At 39.7% G+C, this 15,554-nt stretch overlaps 1 protein-coding gene across 3 annotated transcripts in view; it reads left to right on the top strand.

The window, feature by feature from the left end:
* Positions 1-15,554, top strand: part of LOC142402102 (cell adhesion molecule 2-like) — a 245,105-nt gene that overhangs the window by 218,193 nt on the left and 11,358 nt on the right. For 2 of the 3 annotated variants that reach the window (XM_075487583.1, XM_075487582.1), the window contains one exon: positions 3,786-3,899. The exons of the other annotated variant lie outside the window; for it this stretch is intronic. In XM_075487583.1, coding sequence (XP_075343698.1) covers positions 3,786-3,899 — 114 coding nt within the window. The remainder of the gene's footprint in view (positions 1-3,785; positions 3,900-15,554) is intronic. 3 annotated transcript variants of the gene reach the window in all.

Raw genomic sequence — 15,554 nt, 5'->3', positions numbered from 1 at the left:
AAGAAGCTGAAAACTATGTGAATGAGAGCCAGTTTATTGGGAAATTGGTTGTATGACGATGCTGTATACGCAAACACAGAGTAAAAGAGAATTTTGCTACAGTCCATTGTAAATAGTTGACTGTACTGCTGCCAAGTTGTGGAACAGCTAGTTTGGTTGAGATGCTCGCAGGCTGCGTCCCCAAACAGCGAAACAGGTTTGCGATATAAGTCGATATTACGGTTTGCTATTGTGCAAATTTGTGACATTACAGCTGCTCATGATTTGTTCAAGTCAGCCTAAATTTTTAGTTTAGTCTTAGTATATTTAATTTACCACATACCTAAAACTAGCCTTTTGCTACAAAATTTTCAATTGTAAGTGAAAGATAACATTACATGCAGACATTGTAAATTTGGGACAAATCAGAGGAAAAGGAGAAGAGGTTTACCTCCTGGCTGGGCACATGGTGAAACACATTCATTTTCAGCTTCGTGTAATTGCAACAATAACTATAATAACTTTGTTTCGACCACAATTAAATGTTTATGTTTGAGTTGTTTCTGTAGCTAATAGCTAGCTTACCTTTAAGTAAGTATCCACCAAACCTAGAGCATGCTGACCGCTGTCTACTGCAGGTGAGACAATATTCACTTTGAAAAACTGAGCAATGTGCACACGCACAGAAGTCATACCTAAAGGCTATTAACTTCCTACAGGCAGAGATTTTATTCAACTCATTGCACAGATGACACCAAGCTTTAAGAGACCCATGCATCAAACCGAGACTGTAAATGTCACTGAAATATACTGTCGTGTCATCCTCCAAATGAACAGCATGTTAATGGCTTCTAACGTGATCTCGTAGTGCTCAGTAATGTGTGATTACAGAAGTGAAATTAAAATGCTTTAGATCAAGCCAAAGACTAAGTGAAATCCCAGCATTGTAAAAGTAATTACTGATGTCGTTGCAAACTATATTTTGATAGTTACTGTGACAGCATCATTACAGATATACAAATGAACTTCACTTGTTTTTTGCGAGACGATCTTTTACATACGTATAATTTCAAATGCAGAAATCATTTTCACGTGTCTGTTCCTGAGTAAGTTGAGGCTTCCATCTGACAATTCAAAGCCACAAAAACAGGAATCACGGCTGGCTAATCATGTATACCATCTAACATTTATGATACTTTTCACCTTCAAATTTAATTCCAATGTTAGAGCTTTATCAAAGCAGAAGAAGATGTGACGCTTCCATACAGAGTTAACATACAGGGAGTAGTGCTTAAATCTGATCTCTATGCTGGTTAAACATCGACCAAAGCAGACTTATAGCAGCATATTGAGTATGATCACCAATTTGTTGTCAAGCCATTTTAATATATGTATTCTTTGATTTTGCATATTCTATTTACATTCGTTCCCCCAAACCCCTTAATTAAAAAGTAAATTCAATTTCTTTTGACTAATTGTTACAGCTCTGTTTTAATTAGTGCACTTCTCACCCAGGCTGCGGTATGTGCCTGCACCTAACAATTCCTTCAAATGCCAGCTGAAGCTAAGAGCAAGCAAAAAAACCAATGCACATAATGACTGCGATGATATTAAACTGACAAATTCTGAACCACAAAAAAAAGGCTACTGGGTACGGGAGGGTCAAAGAGTCCTATTCAGTTTCATTACTCGTTCGCCTCAAATGGCACCAAGTCTGTTTCTATCCTTCATTAGTGATTAGCACACCTTTTAGCCTTTTACAACTGCCTCCATAATTCTTGAAAAATACCTTTTTAATGGTCCCCCTCCAACAAGGCGACGCTTTCTCTCTTCCCTATTTCCTCCAGACATGCAGTTAGCTGCTCCGTGAGTCACGCTGAAATGTCACCGAGACACAGAGGACAGTTGGCCCTGAGAAAGACTACCACAGCCAATTAAAAGCCTCTAGCTCACCATAAAATGCAGAGTGACATAAACATTAAAGCCAAGGTGGTAGTGTAACCTCATTAACTTGGTCACACACAATGTTTCAATCCCTTTTTTTCTTTTGCTCTAGCATGTGACAGTGAGAAACACGTCCTAGCATGAAGCACTACCATTTTCCTGTAGTGAGAGGTCTAGAAACAGAGCATAGTAAAGATGGCTTGACTACCTTTTCTAAAAACCAGTGCTGGAAGATAATTTGTCAAATCACTTTTATTTTTGTAATCCCACTTTCTTTCATCAGAGAAAGAAGACCGCATTAGCAACATTACCTCTGTTCTCTTGCTGCGGAAAAGGCCCCTGCATCCAACAGTTCTTTTCAATCTTAATGCCAAGAAAATGTGGGGAGCCTGGGGCTTTCTCTTAACATGCATACGTCATCTACTCAATGCCCTCAGTAGAGCCCCCTTCCACACATGCAGTAAATAGTAATAATTTTCTTTAAAAATCAATTCATTTTACTTCGTAATGTTCTAAGCATCTTGGACTGTGTATACTGAACAGCCATCACATAAAATAATTGAGACATCAGCCCAGTCTTACTGCAAAATGAGAAAAGGTGACAAAACGTGAAACTTGTTTATTTATCTTAATCATTTGTTTGCTTGTTTGGTCATGAGATATCCTCAATTTACATTGTAAATTGTTTGCTAGTTTTTCAAATGTAATTATAGAACAGGGAAGCATGCTGGTGTGCACTGCTGCTAAGACACTCTTTGCTCACACAAGTGATGATTCTCTGATCAATCAGCGCTCTGCAGTGTGTCACTATCACCGCATAGTATCAAGTGGGCTCACTCAGGACCTTGACTGAGGCTGCTCCGGTCCATCTTGGTGAAGAGGGACCTGAGTCGGAAGGCAAAGCTTTCAATTTACTGGTCAATCTTTGTTTCAACCATCACCTATGGTCATGAGATCTGGGTAGTGACCAAAATAACAAAATTGTGGATACAAACAGCTGAAATGGGCCTTAGAGATAGCGGGAGAAGCTATCTGACGCCATTCGCAGGGAGCTCAGAGTAGAGCCACTGCTCTGTCGCATGGAAAACATTTGGTTAGAACAGTTTTATGTTTTGCTGTGAGACTGGGTTGGAGACATTCAGATATTTAACCAAAGTGCCACAAATCACATACTTCAGAGCTGGCGGGAGAGTCTTTAGCCGTGGCTTGTTTGTCAGTGATGTTACAGAACATAAAAATCATCAGGGGCGATTCTAGTAAATAGATTAGCATACCTGCAATTTTTACTTTAGAATATCAAGATGAGGACCAGGTGCCAGGTCAGCATCATGGGGTCTCATCCTGGTTTACAGCCATTGCGAGGAGCTCAAAGTGAAGAGTGAACTTGAAATATCACAACATTAGCTTGTTGGTAGTTTAATGACGCATTGTTCTGAATTAAAGCTTCCATGAATCCTTTGATATTGCAAACCTCTTTGGAAGAGGCAAGACAAATTTCCCTCAACTTAAAAATGTTAAAATGATACAATTTAATACACCCAAATGAAGAAAAAGGCTTCAAGATTTCACTCAGGCAATTATTACCAAATTCAAATTTACAGTAATATTTTCCAATAATACTTTGAAATGCTTACACAATGAACTGCACATAGCTTGTAGCCAACACTGAAAATACAGTGATAGTTCTAAGAAACAACAGACTCCACAGCAACACACAGTGAACATCTTCAACAGCAGGAAACAACTCAAATCTTTTACATTGTTCATTTTTGTTTTTCAGAGCATGACTTTTCTGTGTGAATTCACTTTTGTTGTTGTTGTATTATTTTTGTGTGCATATGTCTGTCTGTGCCCTCCACCAGACGTTCCCACCACCCTGCCTCCATCCACCACTCCCCCCCTACATCCCATCCCTCCAGATCCTACAGCTCAGTTAAATGCCCACGCCTCAGACCCCACAGTCACTGGCAACAGAGGTACAGTAACACCCCCACCACAGCCCCCTCAGCATGCTACTCTGTGTTCCCACTTTTCTCTTACCTTTACGTCTCCTTCTTTCTCTGCTATTTACAGTTTTGCCTGAATACTTGGTTTTAAATGGCTACCCCTTTAGCACAGCTAACAAACTCTGTGTCTGTGTGTGTTCTATCAACAATAGCATACTCACTTTACATTAAGGACATCAATCAGATTTTGGGTCTCTACCTGAATAGTCCTTCTGTTCACATCCTCTATCAACTGTCCTCTTGGTATTTCAAAGATCCCACTACCTCTTTACCCTGGAGCATGAAAGTAGCAAATGTCCGTCTGAAAATGTCTGGGGAAAGGGAGATGTTGTGACTCTTAAGTCTTAGAGAATTATCAGTTACTACGTATTTGGTGTTTTTACAGGATCTATTTCTCCAGAGTGTGAAAGCCGTCGTTGAAGCCGTGTTCTTTAGCATTATGATTTTAAATATGAATAAGTGGATGCCGTCTATAATAAGAAAACAGGATGGATCATAAAAGCTCTCAGGTTGTGTCAAATTTGAAGTTTCTCATTCTTGCCGAGGATGATGACATGCACACAGTTATGTGTTATACTTCTGCATTAAAATTTTCGGTGAGATAAGCTGATATCCAGAGAGAATTCATTTGCTGTCATCACCATCCATCCGCACCAATGCCACGCAGACTTATTTTTTTACATTCTTTTATTTGAGCATTAAAGCCACTACTGTAGGGATAGTGTCTCACCAGATCTGGAACAATGTATTGCTTTGTTTATACTCTTTCTTGAAGCTTTCTTAAAGCTGATGTTCAGACGGTTGCATCTAAATTGTTAAAAACTGGGCCAGCTTCTTAATCTTGTGAATCTACAGTGCACAGTGAAAATGAGTACACCCCTGTTGAAAAGTAACATTTTGAACAATATTTTAATACACACGCAAGTTATTCCCAAAACGTGCATAGAGTAAGTTTAATACAACATCTGTTCAGCTTACAACAGAAAAGAAAGGTCAATAATATAACTTAAATGACATATTTGTCCATTTTTGTGAAATTATGCTGGTGCAAAAGTGAGTACACCCCTATGTTAAACTCCCTGAGAATGGGCCGTGTTGGCCCGAAATGTCATGAAATGAAAAGGCATTAAAAGGGAGGTCATCGTTGTGTGTTTCATCCTTGCCTTACATTGAAATTTTACATTTTGAGTCTGCACCAGGCTAAAAGAGAGATGTGTGAGATTTGACTGAAATCCTATGGAGAGTATCATGATCTGCTTCAGTAGTCACAGTACATGTTGACAAGCATGTTTCTTTTGGTGAAATTCAGCTTCCTACTGTTGATGGCATCCATACAGCCCCAAACCATGTCACTCCCACTACTATGCTTGACTTTAAGCATGGGGCACTTTTCTTTGTACAAATCACTTTTTACCACCACACATGCTTGACACCATCTAAAGCAAATTTGTTCATCTTGGTGTCATCAGAGACAAACAAACTAAGGATATGGATTTTTGGAACCATGTCCTGTGATCTGATGACACCAAGATGAACAAATTTGCTTTAGATGGTGTCAAGCCATCTATGCACGTTTTGGGAATAACTTGTGTGTATATTAAAATATTGTTCAAAATGTTACTTTTCAACAGGGGTGTACTCATTTTCACTGTGCACTGTATCTGTGTATGAACACAAATGAACATAAGACCATACCTCCCCTGGGATATTGTGAGGTGGCATGGTTTTAAGTGATTGAGTAAAGTAAGTCTGGGCGTCCGTGGCCTAAAGATTTTGTTAGCTTCTCTTTCATGGTATCTCTTCCCCAGCCATCCCCCCATTAACTGCTTTGGGGTAGTCGAAATGGCTGACATGATTCCCCCTTTTTGCAGAGTGTATGTTTGCCATAAAATGAGTAAAACCCTCAAGGTCTATTGCCATGTCCGGATTAAGTGTCTCTGCATTTAAGGGAGAATTGAGTTGATTTGGGCATCTGACCAATCTCCCAATGGGAAGCCTCTCTATGGAGGCACTCGGACATATCCAACTGGGAGGAGACCATGAGGCAGACCAAGAAAAGGATGGAGGGATTACATTTCCCACCTGAAAAGTGAAAGCATCAGCATCTTTCAAAAGAGGAGCTGAGGGATGTGGCTTGGTATAATGATGTTTTGGCATAATTGCGACCCAGATAAATTGCAGTTAATGGAGAAATGCAAAGGATATTACAAATCTCTGAGAAGGCATTCCTGCTTTATGCTTTTGGCCAAGGTAAATGCTGACATGACACCTGGCATATCAGCTTTTAAGTGCAGCTATAGGCTCTCTTACAAAAGAGCTTACTAACTCATAGATCATCTTTATGGTGGTTTCTAAAGTTATTACAAATACACAACAGGCTTTCTCGAGAATATTGTGATCATTTATGCTGTGAAAAAAATCAAATGTTTTAATATATTCAACATGGTGTATTTTCTAACGAAACATTCAGTTCAGCTTCAAATTAAAAACTTTAAAACATTAATGTTAGAAACTTCTAACCATGATCCTTTGCCTTTGCCCTCTTTCTGTCTCTTCTCTCAAGAAGCTTTATTCGCTTTCAAATACTGCATATGTCTGTTTTCTCACCATATAAATGTAACTAAGATTACCTTTAGTCTTGCCTCTTCTCTTCTATGCTTCTCTCAACTTCATGGTGTTCCACAGTTCCCATCTCAGAATAATTCCCCCCTCATCACTACTGCTTTCTGTAAATTACCATCTTTAAAGTCCCACAGGAGTCTTGACTCCCCCACTACTTTTCCCTCTGCGTCGCCTTTATTTCAGTTTCCTCTCCCCTCTCTGTTTCCTCCCCTCTGTCCTCACATCTCTCTGAAGACCCCGTTAGATTACAGGCTTCCACACGCCGTTCGATGTTCCTCATCAGCGTGCCTCAATTCGACTCTGATGTCTGTTTGTGTAGTGCAGGGACACGAGCGGAGAGCTGAGACTCTCAGTGTATCTTCAGGGAATCTAAATATCAGTTTCTTTCACCGCGTCCCCACTCACAGGATTACAACACTATCTGTTTTCATGTGTCTAGTTGATTTATTACCAGGTCTTTTCACAAGCTTTGGATGAAAGCAAACAACTGTGGAGCTAAACCAGGCCCTATGATGCCTGTCTTCTTTTTTTTTTTTTTTTTTAATAAAGTCGTCCTGCTGTGCAACAGAAACGCATACGGTGGCTTCAGCAACATAGCCTGTATGTAGAACATCAGCATATTATGACAAGCTCTTTCAGGTGTACAGCTCTTTGTTCTGCTGTCTCAGTTATACTGGACTCGTGTCTTCAGCTGAAATCACATGACTGCCCCGGGTGAGTCTGAAACACCTCCCAACAAAGAGAGTTTAGGAAGAGAGGAGATCAGAAGCGGGGAGACCAACCTTTTTTCTTTTCTACGATTTAAAAAAAAAAAAAAAAAAAAGCTTTAGCTGCTGTCGCTGGTGTCCATATTGTTTAACAGCTCAAGCAGGCACCAGCCCACTTCCAGCCACTGGAAAAAAGAGCTCAAGTCCTTTATGAAAGACTGTTTTTGCTTTGTGTGTCGATGGTTATGGTAAATGCAATGCAGTTTTCACTGTATACCAGCAATCGATAATCTTAAATAATATATGATAAATCCCTCCCCTCAATGCATTGATAGCTTTAAGTGAAGATTATATTGTCTAACTGGCCTTTTGTCCCAGTTTTTAAGCATTGTTTTTCTGTTATAAGGCTGTAATGTGTCTTTGCACTTTCTTTCTTTTTGCACTCACCGAGAGGATTGACAAGTGTTCAATCATGGTCATGACAGCCCAATCTCACCAGAAAACATATATTAGAACAAAAAAAATGTTCACAATGTACTGCTTTCACAATCCATGGTTGTAAGAGAGATGGCAACGTATCCCTAGGCTGTAGTTTTCTGTCCGGGAGTATTCTTGTGCCATAATGGAAATCTTGACCGATGAGAAGTAAAATGAGTAAGCCATAATCCTGTACATGTTTGTAATTGTTTGACCATATACTTTGCAACATCTCACCCCAACCATCTAGATTTGATCTGACTCTAACCATTCACAAGTGTGAGTGCTGTACAAAAGAGGAATTACAGTTATTATTAGACCCCTGAACTGACTGTTTAGGTTTAAGAATAGATGCTGTTTGGGGTTAATGTCGACCCTTTTCTCAACAATAAGCATGGCTCTAATGCCATTCTCCAAAATTCACCATGTCAGGATTTCTTTTTCTCCACCCCCATAGTTTTCTCAGGTATGTCAATATCATATTGATACTGTTGTCATGATATAATACTCCTCCAGCAGGCATCAGGTAAGTGATACAGTACAGGTTAAAATAGTTTCTTCCACAGACAATTTGAAGAGCTGTTTGTTTGTATCAGGCTTTAGCATTGGGCTGAGTTTTATGCCATTTGACAGTTTTTAATTACTCTAATTGTACACATCTTAAACTTTACAGATCTTCAGTGTTACAACTTTGCTTATAACTGAGCCCCTCTGAAACTTGTGGTTTTTCAGTCGGATAAGACCTGTCAGATCCTGTGACGGCAACTGGCATGGGGTAATGCTTCCGGAGCATATGTTTACAGAAACAGAAACATACAGAGGAATCGTCATTAGCCTGATTGGGGCTGTCACAGTCATGATATTTGAGCTGACAATGAAGTGTCAAAGAAATCATTGTGGTTAGCAATTTCATTGTCTTCCTCACTTGGTGTTATACTATCATTAGTTTTAGAATACAGTCATTAGCTCGCTGAATGACTGACAGACAGGCAGAAATTCTTTGATTTATCACAGGGGTGATAATACCATACATTACAATGTTTGAGCTTTTATGCAAGACAAATTATTCTGAATGAGTCACAAGCACGTAGGGTCAAATGCAATAAGTGTGGGATTTTGAGCTTTTTGCTTGTTTTCAGGTTTGTTAAAATGATGAACTTATTCACCAACAGATGTAATCCCAGACAATCCAAACATGTGAGAAAATAGAGTTATTCCATTCCAGGCATAACATAGCCACAGTACTGAAATTAACAGCTGACAATTCTCCTTTCTATTCAAACATAGGGTTACTCAGCTTAAGGGATTTATTATGAATTATTTACTTAATCATCTAGGTATTTACTTGCATGATTTGACAATAACATCTTTTTTTATGTCTAGCTTTGCTGACATGGTGACAGTGAGTATTAGTGGGCAATATAATGATGCACCATTTAATGGAAACATTTATTCATTCTTGCTGGAATATTATGGAATAAATATTTAATACTGTAGGCTCACTGGCTCTAATGGGAAATGTAAAATTCACAGGAAACTACAGCTTTATTTCTTTCACTTGTTGACTTTTGGATTGTAGCTAGTGTACAGGAATGGAGGAGATTCCCCGGTTTTTCATCCATTCTGTATATTACCTGGACTGATTCATAATTGCAGTCGGTGATTCTCTTTATTAATGAGGTACTGGCAGGTATGCTCAGCACTCACACTGCTTCAATAGCCCGGCCAGCCTTAATGGATATAATAACTCTTCCGCTAAGTATCACGGGTCTATGTAATGTCATCACATCTTCCCTTCCATGAACACACACACACAAACTCCCCCACCAGCACTGAGTTCTCTGAAATTTGCCAAATGTTTTTTTTTCTGACTTGCAAATTAGCTTTGACCTTGTGAAGCTGAAAGGTTGAATCGTACACAAGGGGTTCTTTGGTGTTTAAAATATTTACCATTCGCGTCTCATAATCAGCATTCGTGTGGCCAAACTCAGCCCCTGTAGCCTGTTATTGCTGCAGAAAAAGGACCCACTGCTGAGAGGCCTGTAATTATTCATGCCTACTGTCTGTGCCTGTGGAGAAGAACAGAAAAAAAACTAAAATAATACCCATCTACCACCACGCAGAGTAAAACTTCTCTTTTCTGAGGCCCAGTAGTTGTCCCTAAAAGAATCTCAAGATAAAAGTGTAGAGATCCTTGAGACTTTTAATCAAAGTGCAGACCATAACATGGAAGAAATTGCTATTTTCTCTTAAACTGATACCATAAAGCGGTTTTCTATCCAATGTTTAAACAGACAGTGGAGGTTACCATGGTAATCCATCCACCATCATGTTCTGTATGGGTATTAGTCCACACAACAAAACACAGGGCCATTCTTTTCCACTTGAAGTTGATAGCAGTGTCTACACACTTGTGGAGAATCCAAGAGAATGGTCACGGTTCAGAAGATAGGGTTAGGCTTGAAACTTTTGCTCTCTTTTTGAACTAAAGTGACCACATGACCACTTCCTTTGTTTTTTTTGTGTTGGGAGACGGATTGTTCCTGTCGCACCACTCTGTCAGCCGCTGCACCTCGTCCATGGAGGCTGAGTCATCGTCCTCGGTCATTAGTCCCAGCAAGGTGGTGTCATCTGCAAATTTTATTATGGTATTACAGGGATGGATGGGAGTACAGTTGTGTGTGTAAATGGTATACAAAAGAGGGCTTAGCACACAGCCCTGTGGAGAACCAGTGCTGAGCGTCAGGGCGGATGAGCTTGCTCACCGCCTGTGGGCGGTCTGAACGAAAGTTCTTAATCCATGCGCAGGTGGCAGGGCGGATGTTAGGATGTCTGGAATTATGGTATTAAAGGCCAAGCTCTAGTCGACGAAGAGCAACCTTACTGAAGTCCCATGATGCTCTACGTAGCGCAGGGCAACATGAAGAGCAGTTTAGACAGCGTCCTCTGTGGACCTGTTTGCTTTGTAAGCAAAGGGGTCAAAGCTGAGGGGTAGGCAGTCTTTGATGTGTTGTAAGATCAGCCTCTGAAAGCATTTAGCAACCACGGGTGTTAGGGCAATGGGTCTGAAGTCACTGAGGTTGCTGATGGTGGCGCTCTTGGGGACAAGGATTATGGTGGCTGATTTGAGGCAGAGAGGGAGGCTTGTGTCAGGGAGAGGTTGAAGATCTTATTAAACACAGTGGACAGCTGGTCGGCACATGCTTTAAGTACTTTGCCAGGTACTCCATTGGGACCAGCAGCTTTCCTCTGGTTTACTGACCTGAACACACTACGAACCCGGTGTTCTAGGAAGATGAATGTGCCTGGCCTGTAGTCAGAGGAGACTATGTGTGTGTGTGTGTGTGTGTGTGTGTGTGTGTGTGTGTGTGTGTGTGGTGTCTTAAAGCGACTCAATACAAGCAAAGTAGCGATTTAACTCCCTGACCAAATTTAACATCCTTTGCAAACCAGAAGGAAGAAGTCTCAGAAGAAATCTGGAGAGAATTTTAAATTATATTGCAGAGATGAGTGGAGCTGACACTAATATGAAAGATCAATGAGACGGATTACCTGTTTAATAATATCCTTTCTTCCTTTTTATATTTATTAAGACTGTTGAAATTGCAATGAATTGTCTTCTGTTGCTGATAAAATTTGGTTGTAAATTATAAGGGCTGGTCACTCTGCACAGGTGATATTTTATGGCTTTAACCCCACATTCACCTTGAAAGTTCTTAAGAATGAAGACCGACCTTAGGTGAAAACTCAATCAGGAAAGGGACAATTTTCATTCCTTGGAGGGATTTGTAACAGTTTTATTCCATTGCCATTGATCTCGTTTTAAAATGGAGGGCACGGATTCGGCTATGTGATGAGTTAAGGATATATGCTCTCGAGGGTACGTATCAAGGGCAACTGGTTAGTTGCTGTCTATAATGGTGAAATGGTTAAATATTGGACAGAACTGACCCTCTTCACTCCATTTCTCCCTCGATTCCCCACTCCCTACACCATAAAGCTGAGGAGCACAGGAGAAATTAAAACAAAACGCAAAGGTCTTTCCACTTATTGTTGGGCGAGTTTATTGATGACCTGTCACATTAACTTGCTTCGGGGAAGAGTTATAGCAACAATTTGGAATAAAGTGTTGAATAGAAACAGGAGAAATCATTAGCTAGCTTGGCTGGTGTTATGAATTACATGTGATAGCCATTCTCTTATTAAATCTCAATAGCAGAGGACACTTTCAGCAATATTAAGGAAGCCCATACAGACACGTGTGTGCACACACGTGGGCATAAAGTGGACAAGAAGTTCTATTTGGTCTTTTATTCATTTTTCTCTCCTCGGATCATAGGGGAAATGGTTGAGCTTGATGATGCAACATTCCTTAAAAATCACTCCCTTTGGGCAAGGAATTTTATTGCTCTTTTTCTACAGTCCAGCAGCACTGTATTGTATGGCAGAAAATATCTGAAAAGCTGCAGGAATACAGTTTAGCTTAAGTAACTGCAAAGCTTTTAGTGACGGTTTCGTTCTGCTTCTTCCTTTGTCATGTTTTATTGTTGTTTTCTTTTTTGTTTTTCAGAGGTTATTAATTTTGCAGACCGTCAAGCTGCTTTGATAGATTCTTGCAACTTAATTCATTCATATGATTAATTTCTTGCTGTGCTTATTATTTGATGCAGTTACCCTGCTGACCACAAATTCTTTTCATTCTAAGAAGAAGGGGGAAAAAAAAGGGAGGTGGTTGAATATTCAAGATAGGGTCCACATGTGGGCTTTATTGAATAATTAGCTGAGGTAATTTGTTTTCAGAATCTAATTAATCCACTCTGACCCAGCAAGCAGCAATGTGCAAGGACACACAAACACACACGATTTGGTAACATCTTCTCTTTTGTGCTTGGGTGCATGTTTTCAAAGTTGGACACAAAAGTCTTTTGGCTCTCTGTTAGAGAAGCTATAGAACCAGCATCAAATGTGAATTTGTGAATTTTTTTAGTTTAATTTAATTTTTTTTAAAAAGGAAAACATTTGCATAATCAAAGATTAAGTCTTTGTAGTTTGTAATTCTTTCTCTTTTTGACTATCGCTCTTCTTGAATGGTCGTCTTTCTTTTGTGTCTCTACCTTTAACTTGCCAGCACTGCAGAGGAATAGAAATACAGAAATAAAGAGTAACAGGTGTTTCTTTATGTTCACAGTTGATGATGTGATGTGCAGTGTTTTCAGAAAGATTTTTACTCGACACTTTGCTTTCATAAAAGATTACAGGTAATTGTGGACTCCCTCAAGGCAAGGATGTTTTGTGTTGTTTTCCAGGTTTCTTTGTTGTCACATCTTAGTTTTAGTTATATGGTTATATTGTATCTTGTCAGAATGTACGACAAACTATTGGTGCTTTCACACCAATGGTCTTTCTTTAGTTTCAGACATGTTGTGTCCTGCTTGTTGTGAAAGTGTTTGTGAAGTGTCATTGCAATCCACAAATTCCCTGTGAGCATAATTTTTCTCATCTTGTATGTCCACTGATGGTCACTGAGCACTTTCCTGTGAATTTCTCTACAAACGCACACAATAGCTGTCAGTAACTTATGCTCTTCATTTGCGTTCATCCATAAACCCTTAACTACATCTAATGTATGTGTTTATGTAGTTTTACATTTTACATACATTCACATTTAGAGAGCAGATACTTTTATCCAAAGTTGCATACAGGAAGGAGAAAGGAGGAAGAATATTCAATCATCAGGACACTCAAAAGTGTACATAAAGTTCAAAGTGTCATGGCTGAGAGACAGTCACAAGAGGAAGCTAAAGAGGTGATTTTTACATCGGTATTTTGTTGCGTATAACAATTATATCACTTTTGGAGAGGTTTAGTTTAAAGTGGTCTTCCTGTATCACTGCTGTTATGTCAGACAGACAAGCTGGGATTCATGATGAAACTGTGGGGTCATCTCACAGGAATTAAAGTTGGTTATCATCAACATAAAGATTTGTCACTTAAAGCCATGGGCACGGATGACCAGGCCCAGGGATGTGGTGTTTGCTTTAAAGAGGAGGGGCTCCAGCACCAAGCCTCAGGGCACTTCTGTGGAGGGGCAATGGGATGCAGATGCTTGTCCTCACCTTGAAAGATAAGTGGTGAAGTACGATCCAAACCAACCGTGTGCCTAGAATTTGATGTCTGTCTCAGAGTAAACAGATAGTGGGATCCCACTATGTCAGGGATGTCCAAATCCAGTCCTCAGGGGCCGCTGTCCTGCGGGTTTTAGATGTTTCTCTGCTTTAATGCATGATGTCAAACACTGCTAATGAGTCTAGCACAATGAAAACAGAGGAATTAACTGCAGCTCCAGCGATCTATTTGTATACTTTGGCTAATTTGGATCAAGGTCATGATTCATTCTATCTGACACCTGTTTGAAATTTGCACTTTCGCTCTGCATAGAAATGGAAGAAGTAAAAGTGTCGATCATTCTCATGTTGAGAAAAGCATGTTTCAGCAGAGATGTCACCAGAGCTTTTTTAAAACAGTAAAATAGTAACATTTTATTTTTTTAAAGAAGTTAAAGATCAGAAAAAAAGTCAGAAAAAGCTTTGTATGTTATGCGCCTATGTAATACATTACAAACTTAATTTTGATGGTGAAAAAGATTGGTTGACATTGATTAGTTCCTAGGGCTTTTTATAGTTTCAACCTTATATGGTCTCTTTAACCATAATGATATGCTCACAGACACATTCAAAGATTCTCTGACCCACACTACAGACACAAGGGCACAGCAGCTCTATAAGCTCATGCCCAGGCTAGTTGCTGCTTTATTGATCTGAGCAAGTGAACCTATTGCTTCAAAGAGCTACATCTGAAACAGAGAACGGAAAAGGCAGAATCTAAAAGAAGAAAAGGTGCCTGTAGGGGATGAATTTCATTATTAAATAAATTTGAAGCTGAGGGAGAAAGAGAGATAAAATGACAGAGATGTGCTGTGTGTTAAGTAGGAGTGTGGAGAGGGCATTAGAATAGCATACTAATATGATGGATTAAAGGACCCTTTGTCAGATCATTTCTGACTATTATAAAGAAAAGATGACTTTAGATGAAAGGCAGTGTTCAGGATGATATATTGCAACACACAGGAGATCTTGTAATAATATTCTACACAAAAGCAAAATGGCCTTCCTGTCATATCTCAACAGAATCCTCCTGAACCTTAGTCATAGATAATAACACTGCCTCATCAACATCGCTCCCATCATCAGCACATACTGAGACTTCATCTGCCCCCCCCCCCTCCAGCCTTTATATCTCTAGCAGTCATGTAAAGAAGTAGTTGATAAAATTGAACCAGGACAAGGCTGCAGGTCCAGATAGTGTCACTACAAGCTGGGTCCTGAAGGCCTGTGCTGAACATATATCTGGGATTTTACAGCACCTCCTCAAACTTGACTTAAGTCATGAGAAATGACATCTTGCCTTGTCCTGGCACCTAAATAATCTCACTCATTTTCCTTCAACGACTACGGACTAGTTGCTCTTATATTCCTCACCATCATTGTGCTGGAGAAATTGCCATTGGCTTTCCTAAGAAAGTAGATATGTTTTAAGACCCAAAGCACTTTGCTTAGATTCCTGATGTTGGATTATTGATTACAAACCTGTCAGACTGAAGCTTGTGTGTCTGAGAAGATGCTCAGCAACACCACAGTAGACTGTACTCTCTCTGTACTCCCTCCTCTTCTCTGGTGCAACAAAGAACTTTATGGGAAGTTCTTGCCCACTGCAATAAAGACACTGTCCTCATTAGTGCCTCTATAGCACCTTTTTAGTA

This window comes from Odontesthes bonariensis, chromosome 16, assembly GCF_027942865.1.
Source record: "Odontesthes bonariensis isolate fOdoBon6 chromosome 16, fOdoBon6.hap1, whole genome shotgun sequence".
Classification (NCBI taxonomy): domain Eukaryota; kingdom Metazoa; phylum Chordata; class Actinopteri; order Atheriniformes; family Atherinopsidae; genus Odontesthes; species Odontesthes bonariensis.
The sequence above is the reverse complement of the archived record's forward strand: the minus strand, read 5'-3'. Positions and strand labels throughout refer to the sequence as shown.